Below are 22,774 nucleotides of genomic sequence, written 5' to 3' on the forward strand. Positions count from 1 at the left end.
AGAAAGTGGACAGGAAAGTCTACATCATCTCAGTCTGAGGGGGAAGGGATTTAAGTTTTGCAAGCAAAATGGTCCTTACATTAAAAAATAATACTCAGTGTAAAAGTCTTCCAATAATACCTCTAGTCTGAAAATGAAAAAAACCAACAACAACAACAAAAAAACTGCCAATCAGAACTCATACATCATATTCCTATGATCTTAAATAGACCCATCAAAATGTGGGACGCGAGCAGCTCTCCCAAAGCCAGAAACCAGGCACGGATAAAAGCTTCTGAACTGCTATGAAACAGCTTATCTGATTAATAAAATATAAAGCTCTAATGTTTTTAAAGACTCAGTGTGGTCCGCTCTGCAGTGGGTGTGTTTATCAATAAATGTATTAAAATGTTGTCGGCACAAATTTGTAAGTATTGTCTCTGAAGGGTGAATACAGAGAGCGTTATGAGGACATTCACGCTAATCTGGAGTACATCTATAAATAATAGCACAGCAGCCAGAAGACTCCAGCATCTCGTGTGTCTGCCAACACCTAGAGGCCAACACAAACTTCTACAGTGAAAACAGAAAAAAAGGAAGTGGCTCACGTTTGAGTTTCATGAGGGGAATATGCCAATGAATAGGAGGTCCTGCTCAAAAATAAGACGAAAACTATCACAGCTAACTTTAACGCCATCGCTGGTATGAGAATAAAACACAACTGCATCTTTTTAATGTTCTGGCTACAGTTTACCTAGATGTTCCTCAGCTTTGAAATCACTGGCCAATCTTCTTTAGATATGCTAAATTGTTTTTCTGAATGATGCTTTCCGTGTACACAGCATATTTGTCAGAGATTACTGCTAGTTGGTCAGAACTGTAAAAATGTAGAGAATGTTGAACATGTTGGTTGAATACACTTGCAGAGATGTAAATCAAAGGTATGAGGCAGCAAATTACCAAATACAAAGCATTCGGTCAGCGAAAGAAAGCAATTTTCTGTACAGCTCTGCCAAAACAAACGCAGACTAACCACCTCATTTTGAGAGGTGAATGTTTTTGACGCATAAATTGCTATAAGATCCTCGCGGTCAATGTCATGGATTATTTTCTTCCCAAGGCCCCCTGAGCTTCCTGGTATTTTTTCTCTATTCTGAATGTGTAGCACACACTGGCAGAAGAAAAGGGGCCAAAGAACATCATACAGAAAAATTGCTTCCGACACCACAACTTTTAACAGAACTGGGAGACCGTGTGTGTAGAGAAGGGGAGGTATGGAAAGTTGTAAGGATGGATGAAGGAGAGCTGGGATGACAGGGATCAGGTTATCAATACAGCCAATAGAGCGCAGTGGAAACTCTGTAAGCCCAATGGGACCGAATGCAGAATGCTGCAGTGTGCTACTCCAGCAGAACGCACTAGGACAGAGGTCAGCACTCGCTGCTCACTTCTATTCTATTCTATGCTCATAGGCTCAGCAGACAGATGGTTATCTGACTTTTCTGGTTATTTCAGGTCTTTTTTTTTTTCCTTATTTTCTGCAGATTTTGACAATTTATGTCATTTATGATTTTAGCATCCAGTTGAGAGGTCAGGCTGTCAAACCCGCTGTAGTGGCTAAATAAATGTTTAAATTCAAGACCACTTAGATTGTTAGCAGCAGGCAGAATCGATTTGAATGCGTATCCGCATTTGTTTCTGTTTCATGTCCTTAATAAGTTTGTACTCAACCAGAAAGGAGACATAGGTCAGCGTATCTTGAGAGTTTATTTGCAAACTTTCTTGTACATCCAAGTCTTCTATTTCCATCAAACAATTCCCTGAGCTTTTCTCAGCCAGGATCCAGGTTGAAAATATCTTACTTGGTCATTCTCTAATTTACAAAAGTTACGGTCCAAAAAGTTTTTTTTCTATAGTTTTCCTACTGTTAGCGAACTAGACACACCGTCCTCTGAGTTACACACTTTATATCCTAAACACAACAGTGTGCATGCACATTTTTATCAACTTTGGCTCCTACACTTGTCAGCATTGTCAGCATGCAACTGCTGCTACAATGTAAAATTTTGAAACTGAAATCATTTTTTTTTTCTCTTTTATAAAACGTAAACATACTGTATGTGTTGTGGTCACTTGCACTTCATGTACATAGAAATGCATGCAGTGCGTGAGTTGAGATAAACATAACAACACACACACACACACACACACACACACCACACAGATATGCAGATAATTATCTTGACTTTGAATCGTTCTTTCCTCTTTATCACAATAAACATCACCATTTTTCTCTTATCTCTTATCGCTGTATCTTTCTTCATTCCTCCGGTGCCACAGTAGTCTTTCATCGTTCGATTTCTATTTTACTGTCCTTACACTGATTCATCCTGTTATTATTATCTAATCTCTGTCTCTCTCTCTCTCCTTACATGTGCATGTGTGTCTGCGTATGTGTGTGTGTGTGTGTGTGTGTGTGGCCACTCTGTACATGACAGCCTTCTACTACCTGGTTTCTCACTGACAGCACTGACACGTTGTCAACAATATGTGCTGCATTCAAGGTTAACATGAAACACGTTATATGTCTGAACCTATATAGTACACAAGCATGTGCGGACACTTATCAGTTACTGCTGGTGTTTCATTGGCAAATATAATTCCCGGTTACCTGATTACATATCAGATGCATTGTGGGTGCAATGAGAAAATGAGAATTATTAGAAATAATCTTTTTTAGGCTAAAAGGCATCATCATATCACATACTGACACCTTGTCAGATGAACGCTAAGTCACTAATGAAGACCATAAGCTTTTGCTGAAAGCTCAGGAAGAAAATACTAAGTGGACCTCGAGCTTTTTTTTTTTTTTTTTCACGCAAACTCATCCCAAAGTCAAGAAGAACTGCAACAGGATCGTCATGTTGAATGTAAATACTCCCTTCCTCTGATCTGCCAGCCCTTTTGAGGTATTTACTGAGTTCATCCATCTTTGCTTTCTCCAAATTTGATCAAATTAGATAAATATATCTTCATGGGCCCACTATTCTTAGACTGGCATTGGGACTGTCTCTCTAAATTCTTAAACTGTTTCGATCGGACCCTTACATACTGATTTTGCTCTTCAAGCTGATACGTTGATGATTTAATCAAGATATTTTGTCTCTACCTCAGTTTTCCTGTCCAAGGGCATTAGGCACTGAAATGTTTTCACCGCTGCAACTCTTCGCCAGAGTCTGTTATCTCTTTCTTTGTCTCGTCCCGCCTTTGTTTGTTAGTGTGTGTCTATGAACACATTTTACACACACATTCACTCAACTAATGTCTTTTTGCCAGAGGCAGTGTAAGTCTTGCTTGTGCACACACTATATATATTTTACATTCCGACAATGTGACCAATGTGATCATTATTCAAAATACACTTCCACCTCCGACCCAGAGAACAAGCAATCACTGACGCAATTTCCTACATCTTTGAACTGCTCCAGGGGAATGAACTTGTGTAGTATATTTTTCCAAGTATGTTTTGTATAACAATTATTATTCTAGCACTGGTAAAAAATAGAAGTTTTATTAAAAGTTGGTCTGTATTTGTTTTTGGGCACACAGCCTGTAAATGTGATGTGCATCCATGTGTATGTGTGTGAGAGAGAGAGTGTCAGGATGGATGGATCAAATGAGAGACAAATGACAGCCACAGTTAGTAGAGCCAGGTCAGGTCAACATTCTGTATGTAATAAGATATTGCAGCAAAATACCGATAATTAGTCTACATCTACAATCACACAAGCACACTGCCTCTTACACACATACACACAAACACAGAGTCGATAGACACATAAACACAAACAGAAGAAAACAAGGCCTAGACACACAGGCACTGTTTTATTCATGTTGATGTGATGCCAGTGGACACGCACCCGTGGGGAACACTGCTTTTCTCACCTCACACACTCCCACACAAATACACACAAAACACACAACCCCTTTGCAGTCACCTCACTTTATTTTACATCTAGTTCTGCAAGTTCATGCAGACACATACACACACAGACCCTGGTCCAGAATGTTTTGCTGGAGTTCAACCCGTGAATGAGATGTGATCCAGATGTGTCCAGTGTTGGCTGAGTCTACTGTGTGTACCGTTTACTACTGTGTGTGTGTGTGTGTGTGTGTGTGTGTGTGTGTTTGTCTGTTTGAATATGTGTTTGATTGCTTCCATATTTAGGTGTGATGTTTAGGTGTTTTTCTGTGTTCCTTTGCACATGTCTATATAGTATGTAGGTCTTTTCAGGCATGTATGTGTGCGCACTTAAATGCTCAAATATGCATTGAATGTGGCTTTAGAAAAGAATACAGGCCATGCTCTTTTTAAACCAACTAACTGGCTGCACTTCAAATGCAGCATGTGCATCCCAGTGTGAGCTGTTGTGTAATAGTATTTATTCTTCTTCAGTTCTTTCAAATGTAATTAAAAAGGACATGAGGAAATTCAGTAATACTATTAAATCTAAATGTAAACACACTGTGATTTATTATACACAGTGTACATTTTGTAATAATTTTGACACATATGATCCTTGTGTCTTGCTACATGTCTTTTTAAATGTCATACAGGATGTTAAAGATGCACTGGGGCAACTGCATAGTTTGCCTTGCTAAAAGGCAAACTGTAAGTATATTGTTTACAGCGGGCAGAGCACATTTAGCCTACCAGCTGTAGTGGGGAATTAAACCCATGACCTTTAAGTCACAAAGCATATTGTCTGAATACTGTTGGCCCTACTTATCAAAACAACTTGTATAATGCCAAACCAAATGTACTGAAGGTGTCAATAACAAGACAAAGGACACAGGTAAAAGCCAAAATGGTATCAATGTCCACCTGAGGACACTGGAGCAGAGCAGGGTTTTAGTCAGTGTCACTGTAAGACAAACAAAGGAGGAGATTGTGTGACTCAGCACAAACAGAAGCACACTGACACTATGAATATGAGTAATGGCTCATGGATACATCATATTATCTGTGCTAGCCAGGTCAGGACATGTATCTAATCATAGAATGTGTTCACGTTGCCTGAGGTCTTTTCAGTCACCGGTATGTTTTGCCCCAACATGCGTGCATGAAAACAGGCACACCACGTAAACAAAGCCACATTTTGGCAGATTTGGGGAGGTGTTTGTGCATTATAACAACATCAACAGCTTGATAAGACCTTAGGCTTTGCTATATTTGTGTCAGGAAAACGGGACTCTTATGAAGACAGAAATATTAGTTTGAATCTGAGCCCTACACGGACAGTCCAACAAGATTGAAGTAGAAGTCTGCAAATTTGAAATTTCTTGAAGACAGAGGCAGGCGTGAGTGCTGACCGAGGCTCATTGATTACACATTTCCTAGGACAGTACTCAACTGTATTGACTGGAGGATGAAAGATGCACAGCTCTGATGTAGTGGATTGATTACCTATATCATTATCCATATAGAAAAAAATAACAGGCCAACTTGATGTTGCTTATTCTATTTGGTATTACAATGTACTATAACACAAATAATGCACTATTAAAGTGTATTTTTTTACAGCATTACATGTTATTTCCTATATTTATATATGCCAAAATCGCACATTTTTCTCAGACAGCTTACACTTGAATATACCCTTTAATTAAATAATTTTAAAGAATGTTAATATCAGTGTGTATATTGAAAAAACAATTAAAAAGCTTCATTCATCCATCTAAAATATAACATCTGTCAATCTCTCTATTCACCAGTTGCCTTGTTCATACAGTGACAGTATAGCAGGTTGGATTGCTGACAGGTTGTGTTCTGAGTTTCTAAAAACACTATTGTCCAAGTGTCCTTGAGCAAGAGTCTCAAAACTCACTCTCTAGTTGAAAGGATCAGCATCAACATGCATGTAACACAGCACACTAACAGATATTCTGGGACGCACGTGCTCAGCAGGTGGTTTGGGAGCTTACCTGTGGTCGTGGGTGTCCTTTGACAATACACTGAAGCACTAGCGTGTCTCCTTCTTTGATGGTGTAGATTCTCTCACTGATGTTATCATCCTTGACGTTACATGCTGCGCCTGAGTGCACGATCTGGGCATTGGCTGGAGCTGTGAGTGAACGCATGGACACACACACACACACACACACACACATATGCAGAGACAGACATGTAGCCGTGTGGACATACACATATACACACAAACACAGAAGGAGAGAAACCACATTACATATTTAGTAACATTTCTGCAGCAGAATAAAAGGTCATTCTCTTGTGGGTGTATGTGTAATACTAGCACTAGTATCGATGACTCAGTAAGTAAATGTATTGCATTACTCCTGCATCTGCATGAACAAAGCCTTTTATAAAAATGCTGTGAGTGTTACATGTGTCAGTGTTTGACAAGAGATGCAGACATTTATTAGAAAATTGAAACTTTAGTCTCCATCAGAAGGTCAAAAGGTTGACTCTTCACTCTGGAGCAGAGTTTTTGTCTTGTACAATATAGACTGTCTATTAACAAAAATCTGTAAATCAGGAAAAAAAATGGGTCTAATGAAGTCTTGGTGACACTGTATGATTTTGAGGCACGTCAGATGGTCAAATGAATGCCTTGTGAATCGCAGCTTAAAGATGTTAAAAGAGAAAATAGCACTGCTCTGCTCTCATGTTTGGACAGCGGCAATAATGCCAGCACAACAAAGCCTCGATAAACAGCAAAAACTGTGCAGAGGGGGCAACATGAACTGTCAATTTTGTAAAGTGAGTTTGAGTTGACATGTTTTTAGCATGTTAGCATGTTTCTAGCTTGGCTATATCATATTGTGATTGATTGGGTTGTAAAGTTGGGTCATTGCAGCAGTCACACTGTGGGATTTTGGTCTTAAATTTATGCCGCTTGTCTTTGGCTGCTAAAACTTTAAATCTGGGACCACCGTCAGCACCAAAGATTTTGCCACATTGATAGTAAACATTCATCTAGGATGGCCCAAAACTGCACAGCGTAAGGGGCCTCGAGACAGAAGTCAGGCAGTGATGAGTATCAACCAAAAATTCAAATATCACAACCAAACACCATCATGTCATTAATGTGACAACATTCAGTAGATGCAGTCAGTGACAGATCTTCTTACTGATCTTGAACAAATTGCCCTGCACCATACTCCATTTTACAATACTGAAGAAACAACAGGCTCTGACGGCAGCAGCAGAAATAATGAATGATAGAAGCATGATGGGAGCTCTCTGCGATGGCAACAACTACAATATCAGAGTCTGCACAGCACTGACCCATGAGGAGGGCTGGCTTGCGTGCAAGTGGCCTCAGATGGCTTCACCTCCCTCATGATGAGGGGAGACAGGAGGGAGGAGGGGAGAGACAGAGACAGAGCAAGAGAAGCAGCGGGTGAGGAGGGAAAGGCCAGAGAGGAGTGTGAAACCCCAGAGAGAGGTGTGGGGGACAGGGCAGCACAATGATGTGATTAGCATCGATTCACAGGGAGAACAAATCGTCACAGTTCTTTACAACTGTTATCACTGAGCAGACAGGAAGGAAGTGGGCGGCCTGTTCACCTTAAACTCCAACTCGATCAGACATAACAACGCAGAACGCGATCTGAAATCAAGTTCAGAATAAGAAAAGGCTCTGAATCTGTCTCTGTGTGTTGCCGTTCATGGAACAAGCTGGAGCAGTTAATAGCTTAAGGTATTGGGACACAGCGAGTGTGCCTGTCCACATACATTTGTAGGTTTTTAATGACATTTCCGCCTTACTAGATAGGTTTTTTTTAATCTCAAGAAGCAGTAGAGGGAAGAGAGTGAACAAGGAAAAAAGACAGCAGGTCAGATGAAGATCTGGCTGTGACCATGTGGTTATTTAAAAACCTGCGAATTTGTCTTTTGGTTCTGCTCCTAAGCAAGGCAGGTAAATATACAAATAACCACGCTCTTACAACAATCTCTTCCAAAAGCTGTCCAAATGTAAAATGAAAAATTACCCTCCCTGCATAAAAGTGAGCATTTCGGAGATCCTAAGAAAATACCATTGCATATCAACACCTTACTGACTGACAGACTGCATGCTGATTTCAGTGTAATACTCCACACTGTTATGTTTCTCATCAATAGAGCAGTCAATCATTTACTCACGGTTTTCATTATTCTGCTAAAGACCTCTTTAGCATACCACAGCCATTTTGTCTCCATCATGTACACATACGCACACACATGCTCTCAAACCCATACCACATGCACATATACACAGTATACTACATTACTCTTACAGCAGTTCTCTATATTTAACAAGGCTGCTTTTTAAGTCCTCTCCTTCAACAAACACCAAAACACAATCAAAAGCTGTAAATGTGAGTTAGATTATAAATGCCTCCCTCCAAGATATGGAAGATATCAAATGATTTAGTTTTGATGATAAAGAAGAAAAGTCACATTTAATCATAATTTAACTTAAGCTGGATGTCCATGTGCACTTATTCCTTTTCAGCATACACTCCAGCCTCAGTTTCTTGCAGTTACACACACTCACACATGGGAGCTGCCCAGTATAATTACAGTCTTTATTTGCCAGACACTGAGCAGATCCAGTAGAGCAGTTGGGGGTTAAGTGCCTTGCTGAGGGGCACGTTGATAGCGGTTGCTGTGGGAGGGGAGATCATGTCTTATTTATGTTCCCCTCTCCCACATTTTCTAAGTTAGCTTACTTTTGACCAATGATCTTCCAGAAACAAGCAAACTGTAACCTCTAGGCTACAGCCTCTCCAGTCCAAATTTCTTCCAATCAATCAATGAGAACATACCCCATGAAAAGGATAAAAACACAAAAAACCACTGTGGGGTAACAAAGCTGGGAACCATGGAGGTAGGCTGCGCTAACTCAGAAAGACGGAGAGCTGATATAAATGGTGAATAATTGTCTCCTTACAACTTATTGGCGTGTCGGCATTAGTTTGCCTCTCCGGAGAGGGAGGGAGGTCGGACAGAGTGGCTCCTCTGTCTACTCTCGCCTCCGGCAGCTTGGCTGCTTCAACTGTCTGATCGACTAGAGAAACGGAGGCTGGGGGGGGGCACGAGAGAGAGAGGAGGAGAAGGAGGAGAGAGGGAGGTAGGTGAGGGGAAGAGGATGAACAAAAACAGGAGGAAGAGAGAAAAAGGGAAGTGGGATTGACACAGTGAAGTACAGAAAGGGGGAAGAAACTAAAAGGAAAGAGAGAAAAAGTGAAGTTGAAGGAGAGACAAATGGTGAAGGTAAGCAGAAAGAACGAGTCTGAGGGAAGCAAAGACAGAGAGACGTGTTCATGTAACCACAGATTTGATAAGGCAAGTGAAAACAGACGAATGGGAGGGGGTAGTTAAGGTGAAAAAATGGATGCAGAAGAAATATAAATAGGTGGTAATTGTAATAATAATAAGATGAAGAAAGCAGTAGGTGAATGTTGTCAGCCAATGATGAGAGCCTTGGGGGGGGGGCTCCTGAACAGACCAAAACAGACAAAAGCAAAGCAAAAGACTGATGCAAACAAAGCAAGAGAGCTCAACCTACACTACAGAGACACTGTAGTCTTTTAGTCTCACACAGCAAAGACATACAGACCGGGATCATGTGAGAAAATAAAAACCTTGGGAAATCATCGTTACAAAAATGAAGGATCTTAAAAAGGCAAAAAAAAGAGTACAGGAATCAAGACCGTACAGCTGAGAAAAAAATACTGTAAGAAGCTATTAACACAAATACTGGCACAGTGTTGTGTCCCGCTCAGAGGTGCATCAACTGAGTATGGACGACGATCATCAGTCATAGAAAGCTGCTGTTTTGACAGCAATCTATCTGAGTCTGATGATTCATTGATCAAAACTGTTCCGGGGGATGCGGATTGAAAGTGTTGGCCATGCATTATTGGAAACTTTCTGAGACATTCAATGCACATTAGTTGTAAGTGAAACATAACTATCGGCAAATGCCTCGTCTGATTAATTGATTCGACGCCACCTGCCATGTTTGTTTTTGTTGAGGGGACAGGACATCTCTCACTAAAACTAATGATGAGACAGGAGAGCTGGTGTCAAACCGCAGTGACAGCTTGACAGAGTGCTGAGCGGCGTGTGTGTGATTGTGGTTGAAAGAGTGAATGAGCGCACGTGTGTGTGTGTGTGTGTGTGTGTAAGTGTGGGCTGGTGAAATGTGAATGCATGCACATGTATGTGTCATTGTCTGTGTATGTGTGTGCGTGTGTTTCCATGTACGTTATACTGTATCTTGCTGGAGGAATTCCACAGAAGGTCATGAATCCTGTCGAACATGAAGTCACGCAGGGCATGATTGATATGCGTAGTTACTTTATGGGAGCTGCTCATGCATGCCAATGAGCTCTGTCTCAATTCACTTCATTCACAAGAGACCGTTTGGATGCTTCAGCCCTTCCCCTGCCATCACCAGCGGAAAGGAAAGGAAAGGAAAGGAAAGGAAAGAGACGGGGAAGGGGCATAAGAAGGTGAGAGCAGTGGAGAGTGGGTGCCCAAGAGAAAAGTCACAGACTTTATTGATTAACTGCAATAGAGGGAAGTGTTCATCTGACCCAAAGAAACACTAATCACACACTGACACACACAAAAACAGCCTTATGACCAAAAGTCCGGGTGACTCACGTTGCCTCAGCATTTTATCAGGATTCGTCTCTGCAGACAGGATGGAGGAGGATCAAATGGTTGATGTCATGACCCCATCCTTTTCATTTTGGCTCGATTGGAGCTCTAGATATCAAAACGCGTCTGGGACATTGATTTAACTTCTGACCCGGCCGTTAAATGGCCGTTATAAATGAAAGGACTAACCTTCAGTAACCTCTTTGGTGCTTTCAATCAACTGTAAATTGCTGTTTCCCTGCTTACACACCCATATAAACATAAACACACACAAACACACACACAATAAAAGAATAAATAAACTTTTTTTTTCTATCTGTTTTTATTTGTACATATTCAATGAGTCTCTATGTATTGCAGTATATTTTCACCTAAATGTTTTCCTGTACCACTAAACAGACACAGCCTCTGTTAAACCAAAGCTGTTTCTTCCATACAAACATGAATTTGGTGCTGATTTCAGTGGCATGTTTCCAAACCCACATTGTGCCTGGATAAACACCAGCAAGCTGCCTTTTTTTTCCTGCACAGCTTTGTGTCTTCTAATTTGATTCTGGCTTTGGAGCCATCTACATCTGAATATGATTTCCCTTTTACCCTTTTCCTTCACACCGTTTCAAAGGTTAAAAAAGAAGCAGTAAAAAAACTGATATCGCTGATCCATTTGCATGCACATTCTAATACTGAATCCCAGCCACTTAACTTCACCATAAATGGAGACTGATATTCAAACACAAGAACATTTTAGGAGTCCACAACTTTCATGACTTGACCTAATTAGAATGACAAATATGGAAACTTTATGGAGGGGGGAAAAAGTAATATATAAGACCTTGAGCTGATATGCACATGGTCAGTTTGATCAAACAAACTGCATGATAGGTGTAGGTCTCTTGATTTACCATAGTCCTGTAAGCTGGCTCTGGCAATCACAAAGCGAATGGATGCATCTCTAAGTGGCACACGCTGTAAAAAGCCTCCTACAAGAGGCGAACCCACGAAAGTCGACAGACCAGCGTGCAAATTCTGCTTTGTTCAGTCTGTCATATCTGAGAGGAACGCTAACCAGCTGTGGTATCAGGCTGATGTCAGGAAACACAAACAGAACAGATGACTTAGTGCTGCAATTCATTATTAAAGTGGATGTCCTACTGTCCACAGCTGAGGCACATTATCCAGCACCAGCCTGTCAAGAGAGCAAATAAAGGTATTTCCCAAAACGTCTAACCATTTCTTTAAATTCTGTGTATATGCAGAACAGCTATGAGTTGAGAGGCATGAGGCATGGAAAACAAGATAAAATGCCATGGCTGTGGAGTTCTCTAGTGTGTCAAGAAGTGATAGAAGGAGGAGGAGGGAAACACAGATATCACGTGGTTGAGATCACACGCCATACTGAGAGTTATTGATTAAATCACCACAGTGAAGGAGGAGACAATGAGCCAGCAGTAGCATGGGAATTAATTACACACAAACATAACACACACACATGCACACCAATTTGTTGGGTCTCTCTCTGTAAATACCTATTTTATAGAGTATGATCTAGACCTGCCCTATATGAAAAGTGCCTTGAGATGACTTTTGTTGTGATATGGAGCTATATAAATAAAACTGAATTGAATTGAATTCAATCATCACACTGCCCTTTTGGAAACTTAATACAGTAATTACTAAATCTCTGTTATGTCCAGTAACTCAGTATGTGTTTGCTGTCTCCTTTACTATGTGGTTTACATTTTGTCTGTTGTTTGTTGCATGGATTCATCTACACGAATGTGAGCGCTCATGCATCCCTTCATGCTATCAACTTCAAGTTCTACTTCGCCATGGTTTCCTGCGTGGACAACTATAGGTAGGACAGACACAGTGTATCCACCAGCCAACAGCACTGACTATATAGAGCTAAAGCCAACATCTACTATACAGCAGAGCCTTGATTAAACTTTCATATACAGCATCCACGCCAATGGAGAGTTTTTCTAGGATCATGAAATCAATATGTCAGCGTGTATTTGACAGTGTCATTCATGCTGTGATACCCAGAGTACATGTGTGTACATGTGTTTGTCAGTGACTGACTGTGTTTTCCACCACATCCACTAGAAGAGGACAGAGAGATTGTGCGATCAACAAAAGTGTCGGATGACAGCAGAAGCTAATAACGGGGGATCATTGGAGAGCAGAGGGTAAATTGGAGAAACAAAAAAAAAAAAAAAACTGTAATGGAAAAGAGAAAGGGAGGTGGCAGCATTTCCTGGCAGCACTGCAGGCTTCATATCCAAGGACAGTGAACCTTCTCTTTGAAATATTATTCAGTACAGGTTATTGGCAGGCACAGGGCATGCAATCCTAGAGGAAAGGGAGGGAAGATGGAAATTCAAAAGACCTTCATGTTGTCCAGCCAGTTTTTTCTAGACATTACTGAGCCTCTTTTAACATCAGTGTGAGATCTTGTCTATTTTCTCATACTATTTGAGCTCTTGGGATCCCCTTGATCTGGATCCTAATGTAAGCACTCCTGTGGTCTTTTGGTCTTTGCTCTTAAGCTACTAAAATTGTCTAAAAAATCCAGAAATGTGATTAAATCAAGTTAACCCAGCAAAGAGCAAGGTCATATTCCATCTAAGTCTGCAAATCCCCTTCATATTACACACACAAACATGAGTTGTTAAAAAACAATTACATGGGGTACAGGGCTGAGGCCATACAAGGCTACAGCCAAATAAACAGGTAAATTTAATATGTGCGCAAAATGACAGTAGCTTGTGAAATGTAGACTGAAAGAGGTGGAAAAAGAAGACAAAGAAAAGAGACAACAAGTCAGAGGTGGGGGAGTCTGGGTTGCATCTGTGGTGGAGGACTAGAGTGATGTGAAGCGATCAGGGGTTTGTAGAGCGCGGTCAAACATGACTCGTACTCCTCCACAGGAGTGTGTTTGCCACACTTGAGCTTTCCCAGGATGAAAAGATAAAGAGAGGAGAGGAGGATGGTTGGGGGGGGGGCGTTCCGGCGAAGAGATGAGAACTGCTCAGATCTTTGGCATAGACGGACAGAGAGAGGAGACGGGAGCGAGGATGGGGGAAGAGGAGAAAATAAAGAGAAATGTGTGACTGGCATTCTCTTTGCGAGAGCTCCGTTCACAAAGCCTGTCGTATCCAATGTGGACTGTGTTGAAATTGACAGGCTGAGAAAGAGAAGAGGAGAAGAGAGGAGAAGAGAAGACTTAAAACTTAAACAATTTGACTCAGTCCTTCAAGAGCACAAGGATTATATTGTACATTCTATACATACTGTATATATTTCTAAAACATCTGTTACAATCTTCTTGTTGCTGAAAATTGGAGTAGTCAGTTTTATCCTCCCCAAACAAAAAAAGAAAACTTCCTCAATCTTTATTTTGAAACTGAACAATAAATCAGTCTGCAGTTAGAGTTACAACAGCACATACTGATATCTTGATTAGAGTTTAAAGTGTTCAGACACAGTCTTAAACACACACACACACACACACTCAAAGAGCTTAGTGTTGCTAAAAACAGTAGTTTTCTGCCTGAGGATGGGTAAACACATCATGGCTTCTCACAGAGTCCTTGAACTAATTAAGTACAAAGTTACCATCATCGCAAGTGTTATGGTCTAAGTGTGGGTGTTTCGGCACAAATAAAAAAACATAGTCATCTTGATGTTTTTGGATCTTATCTAGACAGTATCTCAATCAAATAAAGTGTTGTTTTACTCCTGATCCTGAACCAACAAGTCTCTCTTACAAACACACATAAGGTTCTTGCCTTAAGGCCCCCTCCTGGGGATTTTCAGAAGATATCCTCTCTCATATTTTTTAATAGTCTGAGACTGAGCTTAATGGGGGCACCCTGGTGGGGAAACTATGCACCCCCGCTATCTAATGTTAAAGCTCATCTCTTGACTGCTGTCACAGGTTATCTAACCCCTTCTATGCATGCTGTCCTGTTACACCTCACTGTGCACTCTCCGTGATGTTTAATATCATTAAGAAAGAAATTAATCTTACAGGACAGAAGAAGAGCAAGAGATGGCAGACGGAGCTGCTGCTGATTCACAAGTCATGCCTCCCTTCAGAAAACATAGACGAGTCAGTGATGTTTGAGATTTGCACTTCACATCATCATTCCCACCAACCTCTGGGTCTCTCAAAGCAAAACAAGCATCTGCTAAGACGAGGAAATACAATGAGATCAGTGAAAAGAGAGAGAAACAGAGGACAGTAACAGCTGGCAAAGCTTGAAAATTGCAGCAAAGGTTTTGCTTCTTCCGTTGTGTGCGCGCGCGTGTGTGTGGTTTCCTTTTGTGTTTGTACAGCATACGCCACACACACCACCTTAGGTGTAACATATGGTTATAGACAATGTAGTTTTCTGGAACAGAATAGGCATGATGAGAGGAGAAAAGCAAATGTCTCTATTGTCTAGTGTCTGTGATTATACTGAGATGGAGAGGAGAGGAGTGTGGTGTGGGGGGGTCATGTGCCCCACATCATCTGTCTGCCTGACTGTCATCCTGACCTTATTCTATTCAACCATAATGCTCCAACTCGCTCTGCTGGCACACACAAACACACAGATATGTGCACGTTCACACACAGACCAACAGCACCAGATAACAAGAGGCACACTAGACTTGACACACAGTGGCAGCATATGAACAAAAAAAGAATTCTTGTGTGCGTGTGTGTGTGTGTGTGCGTGCGTGCGTGGGCACGCTTATATCCAAGGAAACTGCAGCAGTGCACCCGACAATGCATAGCGGTCAGTTCAGGTGAAGTGGTAGGAAGGAAGGAGGTACTAAGAAAGGATGTGAAGAGAGTGGAGAAAAAAGAGGAGAGCGAGAAGAAATGCTTGAATAAAAGGTCAGAGTAAGAGCTGGAGGTAAGGAGGGAGGCAGGTGAATGTGTGTGTGGGCGAGGGGAGGGGGATGTGTGTGTGTCGGGGGGTGGGGGGGGTGGTTTGGAGAAGAGGCAAGACATTATGTATTCTCTCTATTTTAACGGTCATGCCAATAAAATAACTGAAATTGGAAAATTGAAATTGACAGAGACAGGGAGACGGACAGCCAAGAAGTCATGGACGGAGAAATGCTGAGGCAGACTTAAATAGAGACAGACAGAGGAAGAAAGGCAGAGACAGAGAGATCCTAACAAGTGAAATGTGTAAATCATGTAGAGAGGGAAAAGGTGAAAAGGATAAAACATTAAAGGCAGGTAGAGATACAGACTGAGTGTGACACCGCAGAAAGTGAGCCAATGAGAGGAAAAAAGCGAGACAGCAGCAATTACTTCGCATCTAAAATGGAACTCCCTGTGAGCCTGTCAGAACAGTCGCACTTTGGATATTGATATTGGTCTCACACAGAACCACCAAAGCCATTTCACTAATTGATAAATAATACTTCATTAATGTGTCACACTTCATTTCGTGCTGGCCTTTTTTCAGCTGCTATTGGGATTTGATGAAGTGCTGGCTCACAATAAGGGCGGGTCTCGACAGCAGTGTGGAGACAACGCCTGAAATCATTTTGTCATGTTCATCAAGATGGACAGAGAGATCTGTGGATGGATGGATGGATGGATACAAAAAGACAGATGGAGTTATTGTAGTTTTTCCAGTAGCTTCACACAATTCTTCTTAATTTTACAGTAATACATGAATTAATACAAAAGTAATGTGTGGCCTTGTTCAATCAAGTATAGTTCTGTGTCATTACATGCTGCTGCACTGCCACGTGCAACAGAAACGAGTAGTGCTCACTGATGACACCCTTAGTTTGCTGCCCTCGATGCCACAGAAAAATACACAGTACATACATATTAGTCATGCTGACAGGTAAAAATATGCACAAAATGTGACATTAGAACACTCACTTTCTTCTTCATTTGAGTTGCCACAGAGAAGAATGAATTGTAGGGATGACATGACAAATCAAAATAAAAGCCAATGTAAAGTGTTGCAGTAGGGTGTTACGATGGTGCAGAACAGCTTCAGGGTTCCCTACTGGAGGAATGAATGCCATTCATATGCCATGTCTTACATACCTCATCAAAGATATTGATGATGGTGAACATGGATGCCAATATGAAAATCTGGTGACTGTAAAGGTCATAACATTTGACATAACATTTGATTGACATCATTTTCATAATCAATAAACCACTAATTGACCTCTCTGGAACTCCAATTGTTGCGTTTCTTTACTTATTTATTCATGTTTTGACTTTAATTTGTCACCCACCTGTATTTATAACTGCTTTAATATAGGAGTATTTTAAATTCTCTTGCAATATATCTGGTCACTGCATTAGAAAAAAGAAATCAACTTTGGCATCAGCATGTAGTCCGTGTCTTTTAAACACTGGTGTGAATGTTTCTTCAAACAGGAAGGTTTAATCTTCACTCACTCAGCAGAGGAATCAGGTGGAAGCATTGAAACATTTGTTTTTATGTACAGGACACAGACATTATGAGAGCAGGCACTACATTACTAAAGCTAGCAATCAGATTTTTGTATCTGGCAGTTATAACACTTACTCCATCAGTTAAAAATGAGCATATTCCTTTAAGTATTTGCACGATAAGAGCATAATGTAGTGCTGTTTTCTCTCTCTCTCCCTGCCAAACTGCTAACTGTTTATCATTCAGAGTAAGAGAACTGTGGAAGACTGTTAAAGTGAATACAAGGCTAACATCTGGTACATTTGGCAAAGACAAGCCATGATAATTACAGTTACTGAAGGTGTGTGTGGAGGAGAGGAGGAGGAAAGAAAAAAAGACAATGCATGTTAGCAACTGTTTTGAGAAACTCAAAATCTGTCTCATCAGGAAAAAGCTCAGCTTGATAACACGCTCACAAAAGCTCTGCCCTTTGTACAAACTGCAGCATTTGCTAAGCACAACTGTTGGAAATGGAAAATCACCACATGGCTGAGTGCTTTATGATACACAACAAACATAACCTTTCTGAAAATAATCATCGCACTTCTTTTGCCTGATGTCCAGTGTGAACAATGTCCCGAGTTTATGGAGAGAGAGGAACAGAGGAGGGGGGCGGGAGAGGTTTCAAGGATAACTGCAAGTGGGAGACGTCTTTAGTCAGTGATGTGAAAGAGGGAGTTTTAATTCAATTTGCTGTTCTCTGCAATTTGTATTCTGGGTAAGGAGTAAGATGAGAAGATGGGTATGAATGCTAACTGGACACATACAGTCACATACAGATGCACACATATGCTATTCCTGACTGTGTGTGTTTCATACAGTCTGTTTTAATGTACTTTAGAGAGGTAAATAATTCAGTTTCCAGTAAAAAAAAAAACTGCATTAGTGAAAAGTGAAACTCACCTAAAATGTGTGCGTGCGTGTGTGTGTGCATGTGTGTGTGTAAAACACCCAGTACCATCAGCTATGATGAATTATCAGCTATAGGCCTGCCCTGGATGAGCCCTCAGATGAAATTGGAGCAGCGAGCTGCTCGCTAAAACCTGACAAGGATAGCAGGTCGAGGATAACCTTGATGCAGCTGTTTGGCTTAAAAGCCAGAGATAGGTCAATGGGAAAAAAAGGTTGGGTCTGCAGGTTAATCTGGAGCAGGAAACTTATTTTTTAAACTTGAAATGTAATTTTTGTTGAGAAAGAAGATATAAAATATGCCACAACAGAAGCCACATTAAATCCTTCCCTTGATTTTCTGGAACACAGGGAGTCACTGGGGGCTGCAGCCTATCCCAGTATGCATTGAGCAAGAGGAAAGAGGCATAGTGCACCTAAGGCAGGTATTTATTTCATAATTAATGTTGTTTTATAGGCAATAATCTATAGGCCTTCTTAGTTCCAGGTTCAATAAGTGCAAAAAGGTTGTTTCAATAACTTTTCAATAAACGTTGAACCCGTCTGGCCCTTGACTTGTAGCATTTTTTTAATTTCGGCCCACTGTGTATTTGAGTTTGACACCCCTGGTCTAAAGGAAGCCAGCAATTCACCTGTGTACAGTCAAATAACACTGGGAGCTTCTCTGATGCTTCAGCAGAGATCATAACTCTTATGTTCCATGATATTATCCATTCAATGACAAAATTTGAGGGGAATCTCAATTTTATTTCTTCCTCAAACACTTGGAAGAGTTGGGATGAGTTTAGATGATCAGTTCAAACTTAAAGTTCTTCATTTTCTAAATTAGATGGTTTGTGGACATTTTTAAAATCCTTCAATGATCATTATGGTAAATGGACTGTACTTATATAGCGCTTTTCTAGTCTTTTCGACCACTCAAAGCGCTTTACACTACAAATCACATTCACCCCATTCACACACATTCATACAGCACATATTCTATATATTTTAATGTGCTTTTTCTAAACACATTCACACACATTCACACACCGATGTGAAACACACACATCGGAGGCAATTTGGGGTTCAGTATCTTGCCCAAGGATACTTTGGCATGCAGACTGGAGGAGCCGGGAATCGAACCACCGACCTTCTGATTGGTGGACGACTGCTCTACCTCCTAAGCCACAGCCGCCCTCGTTAATCACACAAGGTCTCAATATATTATAGACTGGGGAGAAAGTTCATAATTTTCTGCTGTATTAGAAACTTTGGGGGGGTCTAGCCAGAGATACTTTAAAATTACTTCAGACAGAGTAAAGTTACTTCAACAGAGAACAGAACCTGAACAGAATAAAGACTGAGAAAAGAAATTTAGCCAAAAGTTTGCACTGTTGGGAGGTATTCATGTCTGTCTGCTGTAGGTATATTAGATCTCTTTCAATATGATATTGTCTCCGTCCTCCATGACATATTTGATCTATCTGATGATAATATGTATCAGCCAAACTGCAATCTCATACTGTGAGAAGAACACTGGGGGCAGACAGAGATCCCAATTGGATTATTTGCCAATTGACAATGCATCAGATACTGACTTGGCTGACAGGAATGAATGGTAAGCCCCAAAATTCATTGCCAGAGCGAGGCATCGCGTCCAATCACGGGCTTATAGACAAAATATGCAGCCAGCTGAAACACAAAGTAAAAATGGACATCTGTGCCTCTTAATTGACTGCGCAATGATGATGGTCCATCTCAATCTGTGACAACATGTTCGTGTTTTCTTTCTCTCCTAGGTAACTTTGGAATTTCATTCTCCTCACACACACAAGTATTGACTGTGATGCAACACTCACATCTTCGAGCCTCTCCACCTTTCTTTCTTCCTTTTGTCTGTCTCTTTGTAGACACTGCAAACACACCCTACTGAGGAACACTGAGTCCATTATGAACAAGGTAAGAGAAGCAAAGCACCAAGTATTGCAGCAGTACTAGTGATCTAGTGTGTTTTTTAAAAACTATGGTTTGGGAGCCCAGCCTAGGGTTGGGAAACAGTGCCTAGAGGGTCCCAATGGCTTGAAAAGGCTGCTGACGTGTTTTTCTGAGGCATTTTTTTTTAACAGGATGAAAGACTTTATTTCTCAGATTTGCAAAATAAGCCACAATAAACAAATATACTCTGTGACTAAACGCATTTGAAAGACAGACGGTGACTCATCAACAATGTGTTATTTAACAGCAAATTAAATATTAACCAGCAGCTGAGAACAGAAAGACTCAAAACCCCTGAGGAGGGTGGAAAGTAAGACAATAACAGATTGACAGAGAGAGAATGATAACGAGAGGCAGAGAAAGGACAGACGGTAAAAAAAAAGACAGAAACAGAAAACGCAAAGATTCAAAGACAAAAATACAAATAGTGTGTGTGCTGTTTGCCAGAAGCTGTGCTAATGCCCCCCCATCACAACAGCCAATACTGTTCGTTTACTGTGTGATTAAAACTTAAATTAGATAAAACCACACTATTATGAAAGTTTAATAAAGGTGATCATGACATCATGTTCTTAATAACCTGTCAAATGTGAAATATGGAACAGAGAATGCTTCTCTGGAGGAAGAGTCTTACATTGAGTGCCGCTTCAGATACTTCAAGAGGGTAGTAATTAATTTAAAAATTGGGTGAAATTGGTGATGGGTGAGTAATCCCACACAAAATTATACTATTTAATCAACAAGTTTCACCAGTCCAGTGTGCAACAGAAGGAAGAAACAGCGGAGTGTAAATGCAGCAAATAAACCTATAAAGTAAGGCAGGCTCTCTTTTACATGTCACATACCATGCACAGCAAGTGGGGGTGTAGATAACTCTCCCATACATTTTCATATAGATACTGTACATGCAAACACATAAACAGCATTAACCAATCCTCCAGTTCTATTTTTTTTAGCGCACACATGCACACACACACACACAGACACACACATATGCACACCCACAAAGCATCAGGCCCTTTGAGCTCTCTGTGTTGTCATCCCAGCACCTCTGAAGTTTCACTCTGGGCTTCAGAGGGAAAGAAGTGGGGAGGTAAAAAAAAAAAAAAACAAGACAACAGAGTCTTTTGAAGTCTCCTCTCCCCTGTTTTGTCAAAGAACTTTGACAAGAGTGGAGGAGGAGCGTTGATGAGAGCAAGAGGAGATGGCTCCTAATTGGCTGCATAAAGAAGAGAAGGACAAGGCCAAGCATGCTTCCTGATAAAACTTAAGAGTTGTGAGTGGCAGCAAGTGTGTGTGTGTGTGTGTGTGTGTGTGTGCGTGTGTTGCGACCCACACACCAGATATAACTCCACACACAAAAACACACCTGTGCCCCAGTTGCAAACAAAGGCCTGCACAGCAGTATTTACATTAGTGAAATGTAATGAATGGATCCACACCATATTAATGCATCAAGTTCAGCTTTGGTGAACTCTGACCTGCAAATTTGTGCCACTGACATTGCTGACCTCTGAGAGAACAGAGAGCAACAGAGTCAAAAATGGAGGAAGCTAGCTGATAGCAAGCGATTAGCAAGCTTTGTGGATAAAAAATTTCAACAAACCTTTTTTTATGGAATGAAACTATGTAGAATCCTGAGAACAAAATGCCAGGGAGAGTAAATGACATGGTGTAGAGAAAACAGAAAGAAGCATTGTGAGCTATTATGACTTAATAATGTTAGCATGTTGCCAGCAGGCTTCCTTCACCAGCTCCTACAACCAAATATTTTGAGGTGAGATAAGATGTGCAGGGGAATTTTGTCATACCACTCTCTGATACAAATGCTGAACAGATCAGTTCAACCTTTGAGAATGAACAGGCAGCAGTATTAGTAGTAATGAAGAACAGATTGAGGATAAGAGTAGATTGGGGGATTTCAATAATGGCTGTCACCATACAGATTGCTCGGAAGTAAGCAAACACACAACAAGATTTTGCTCAAGGACATTCAGTTATGAGTATGAGATACACCAGGAACATAGCTTTTCTTCTGCTTTTCTTGTATAGAGAATGTACAGCAGCACGAGTGATTAAATACTGTGGATATTCTGTCAAGCTGCATATTCTGTCACATCTTAACTACTCCAGCACAATATGGGTCATTGTGGAAGGAGAAGAGAAATATGTGTCACAATAAAATGACAAGACACTCCATAATGTGCATGCGCACACACATACACACACACGCACACGCAACAGCTCATTGAGCAAATTCCCAGCTGTTGTTTGAGTCTCACAACCAACATTTCAACACAACCATTAGAGGCTGAGGAGAAGAGGAGGCAGAGGAGACTGAGAAAGAGACAGAGAGAGAAAGAGGGGTTGAAAAAGAAAAGGTAGAAGAAGAGAGAAAGTGGAGAGAACCAGAATATCAAGACAGTCAAAGAGTTGAGAGAGGTAAGAAAGAAAATAAAACAGAGCAATAGAGAGAGAGGAAAGGAGGAAAATCCTCAAAAAGAAACGAGCAAGAAAGTCAGAAAGACAGAGCACAAAGAGGAGAAGAAAAGACGGTGACGAAGACAAGAGGAGAATAGAGAAAACGAAAGCAGAGAGCGAACGATGTGCTGTCACTGAGTGAAATGCCACCCGGCCTGTCACATATCTCTACAATATTAATTACACTGTGCCACGCTTCTGAATAATGGAACAGCCCTATTTAACCAGACTGAATAATTTAGCAGCTGCTTGGCCTAGTGTATATAACAGGATCGATAAGCACCAAGTA

General features: G+C 40.9%; 1 protein-coding gene across 1 annotated transcript in view; it reads right to left on the reverse strand.

The window, feature by feature from the left end:
• LOC108876975 (MAM domain-containing glycosylphosphatidylinositol anchor protein 1) overlaps positions 1-22,774 on the reverse strand; it is a 153,742-nt gene that overhangs the window by 105,860 nt on the left and 25,108 nt on the right. The window contains exon 3 of the mRNA XM_018666844.2: positions 5,965-6,104. Coding sequence (XP_018522360.1) covers positions 5,965-6,104 — 140 coding nt within the window. The remainder of the gene's footprint in view (positions 1-5,964; positions 6,105-22,774) is intronic.

This window comes from Lates calcarifer, linkage group LG2 (genome assembly GCF_001640805.2).
Source record: "Lates calcarifer isolate ASB-BC8 linkage group LG2, TLL_Latcal_v3, whole genome shotgun sequence".
Taxonomy (NCBI): Eukaryota; Metazoa; Chordata; class Actinopteri; family Centropomidae; genus Lates; species Lates calcarifer.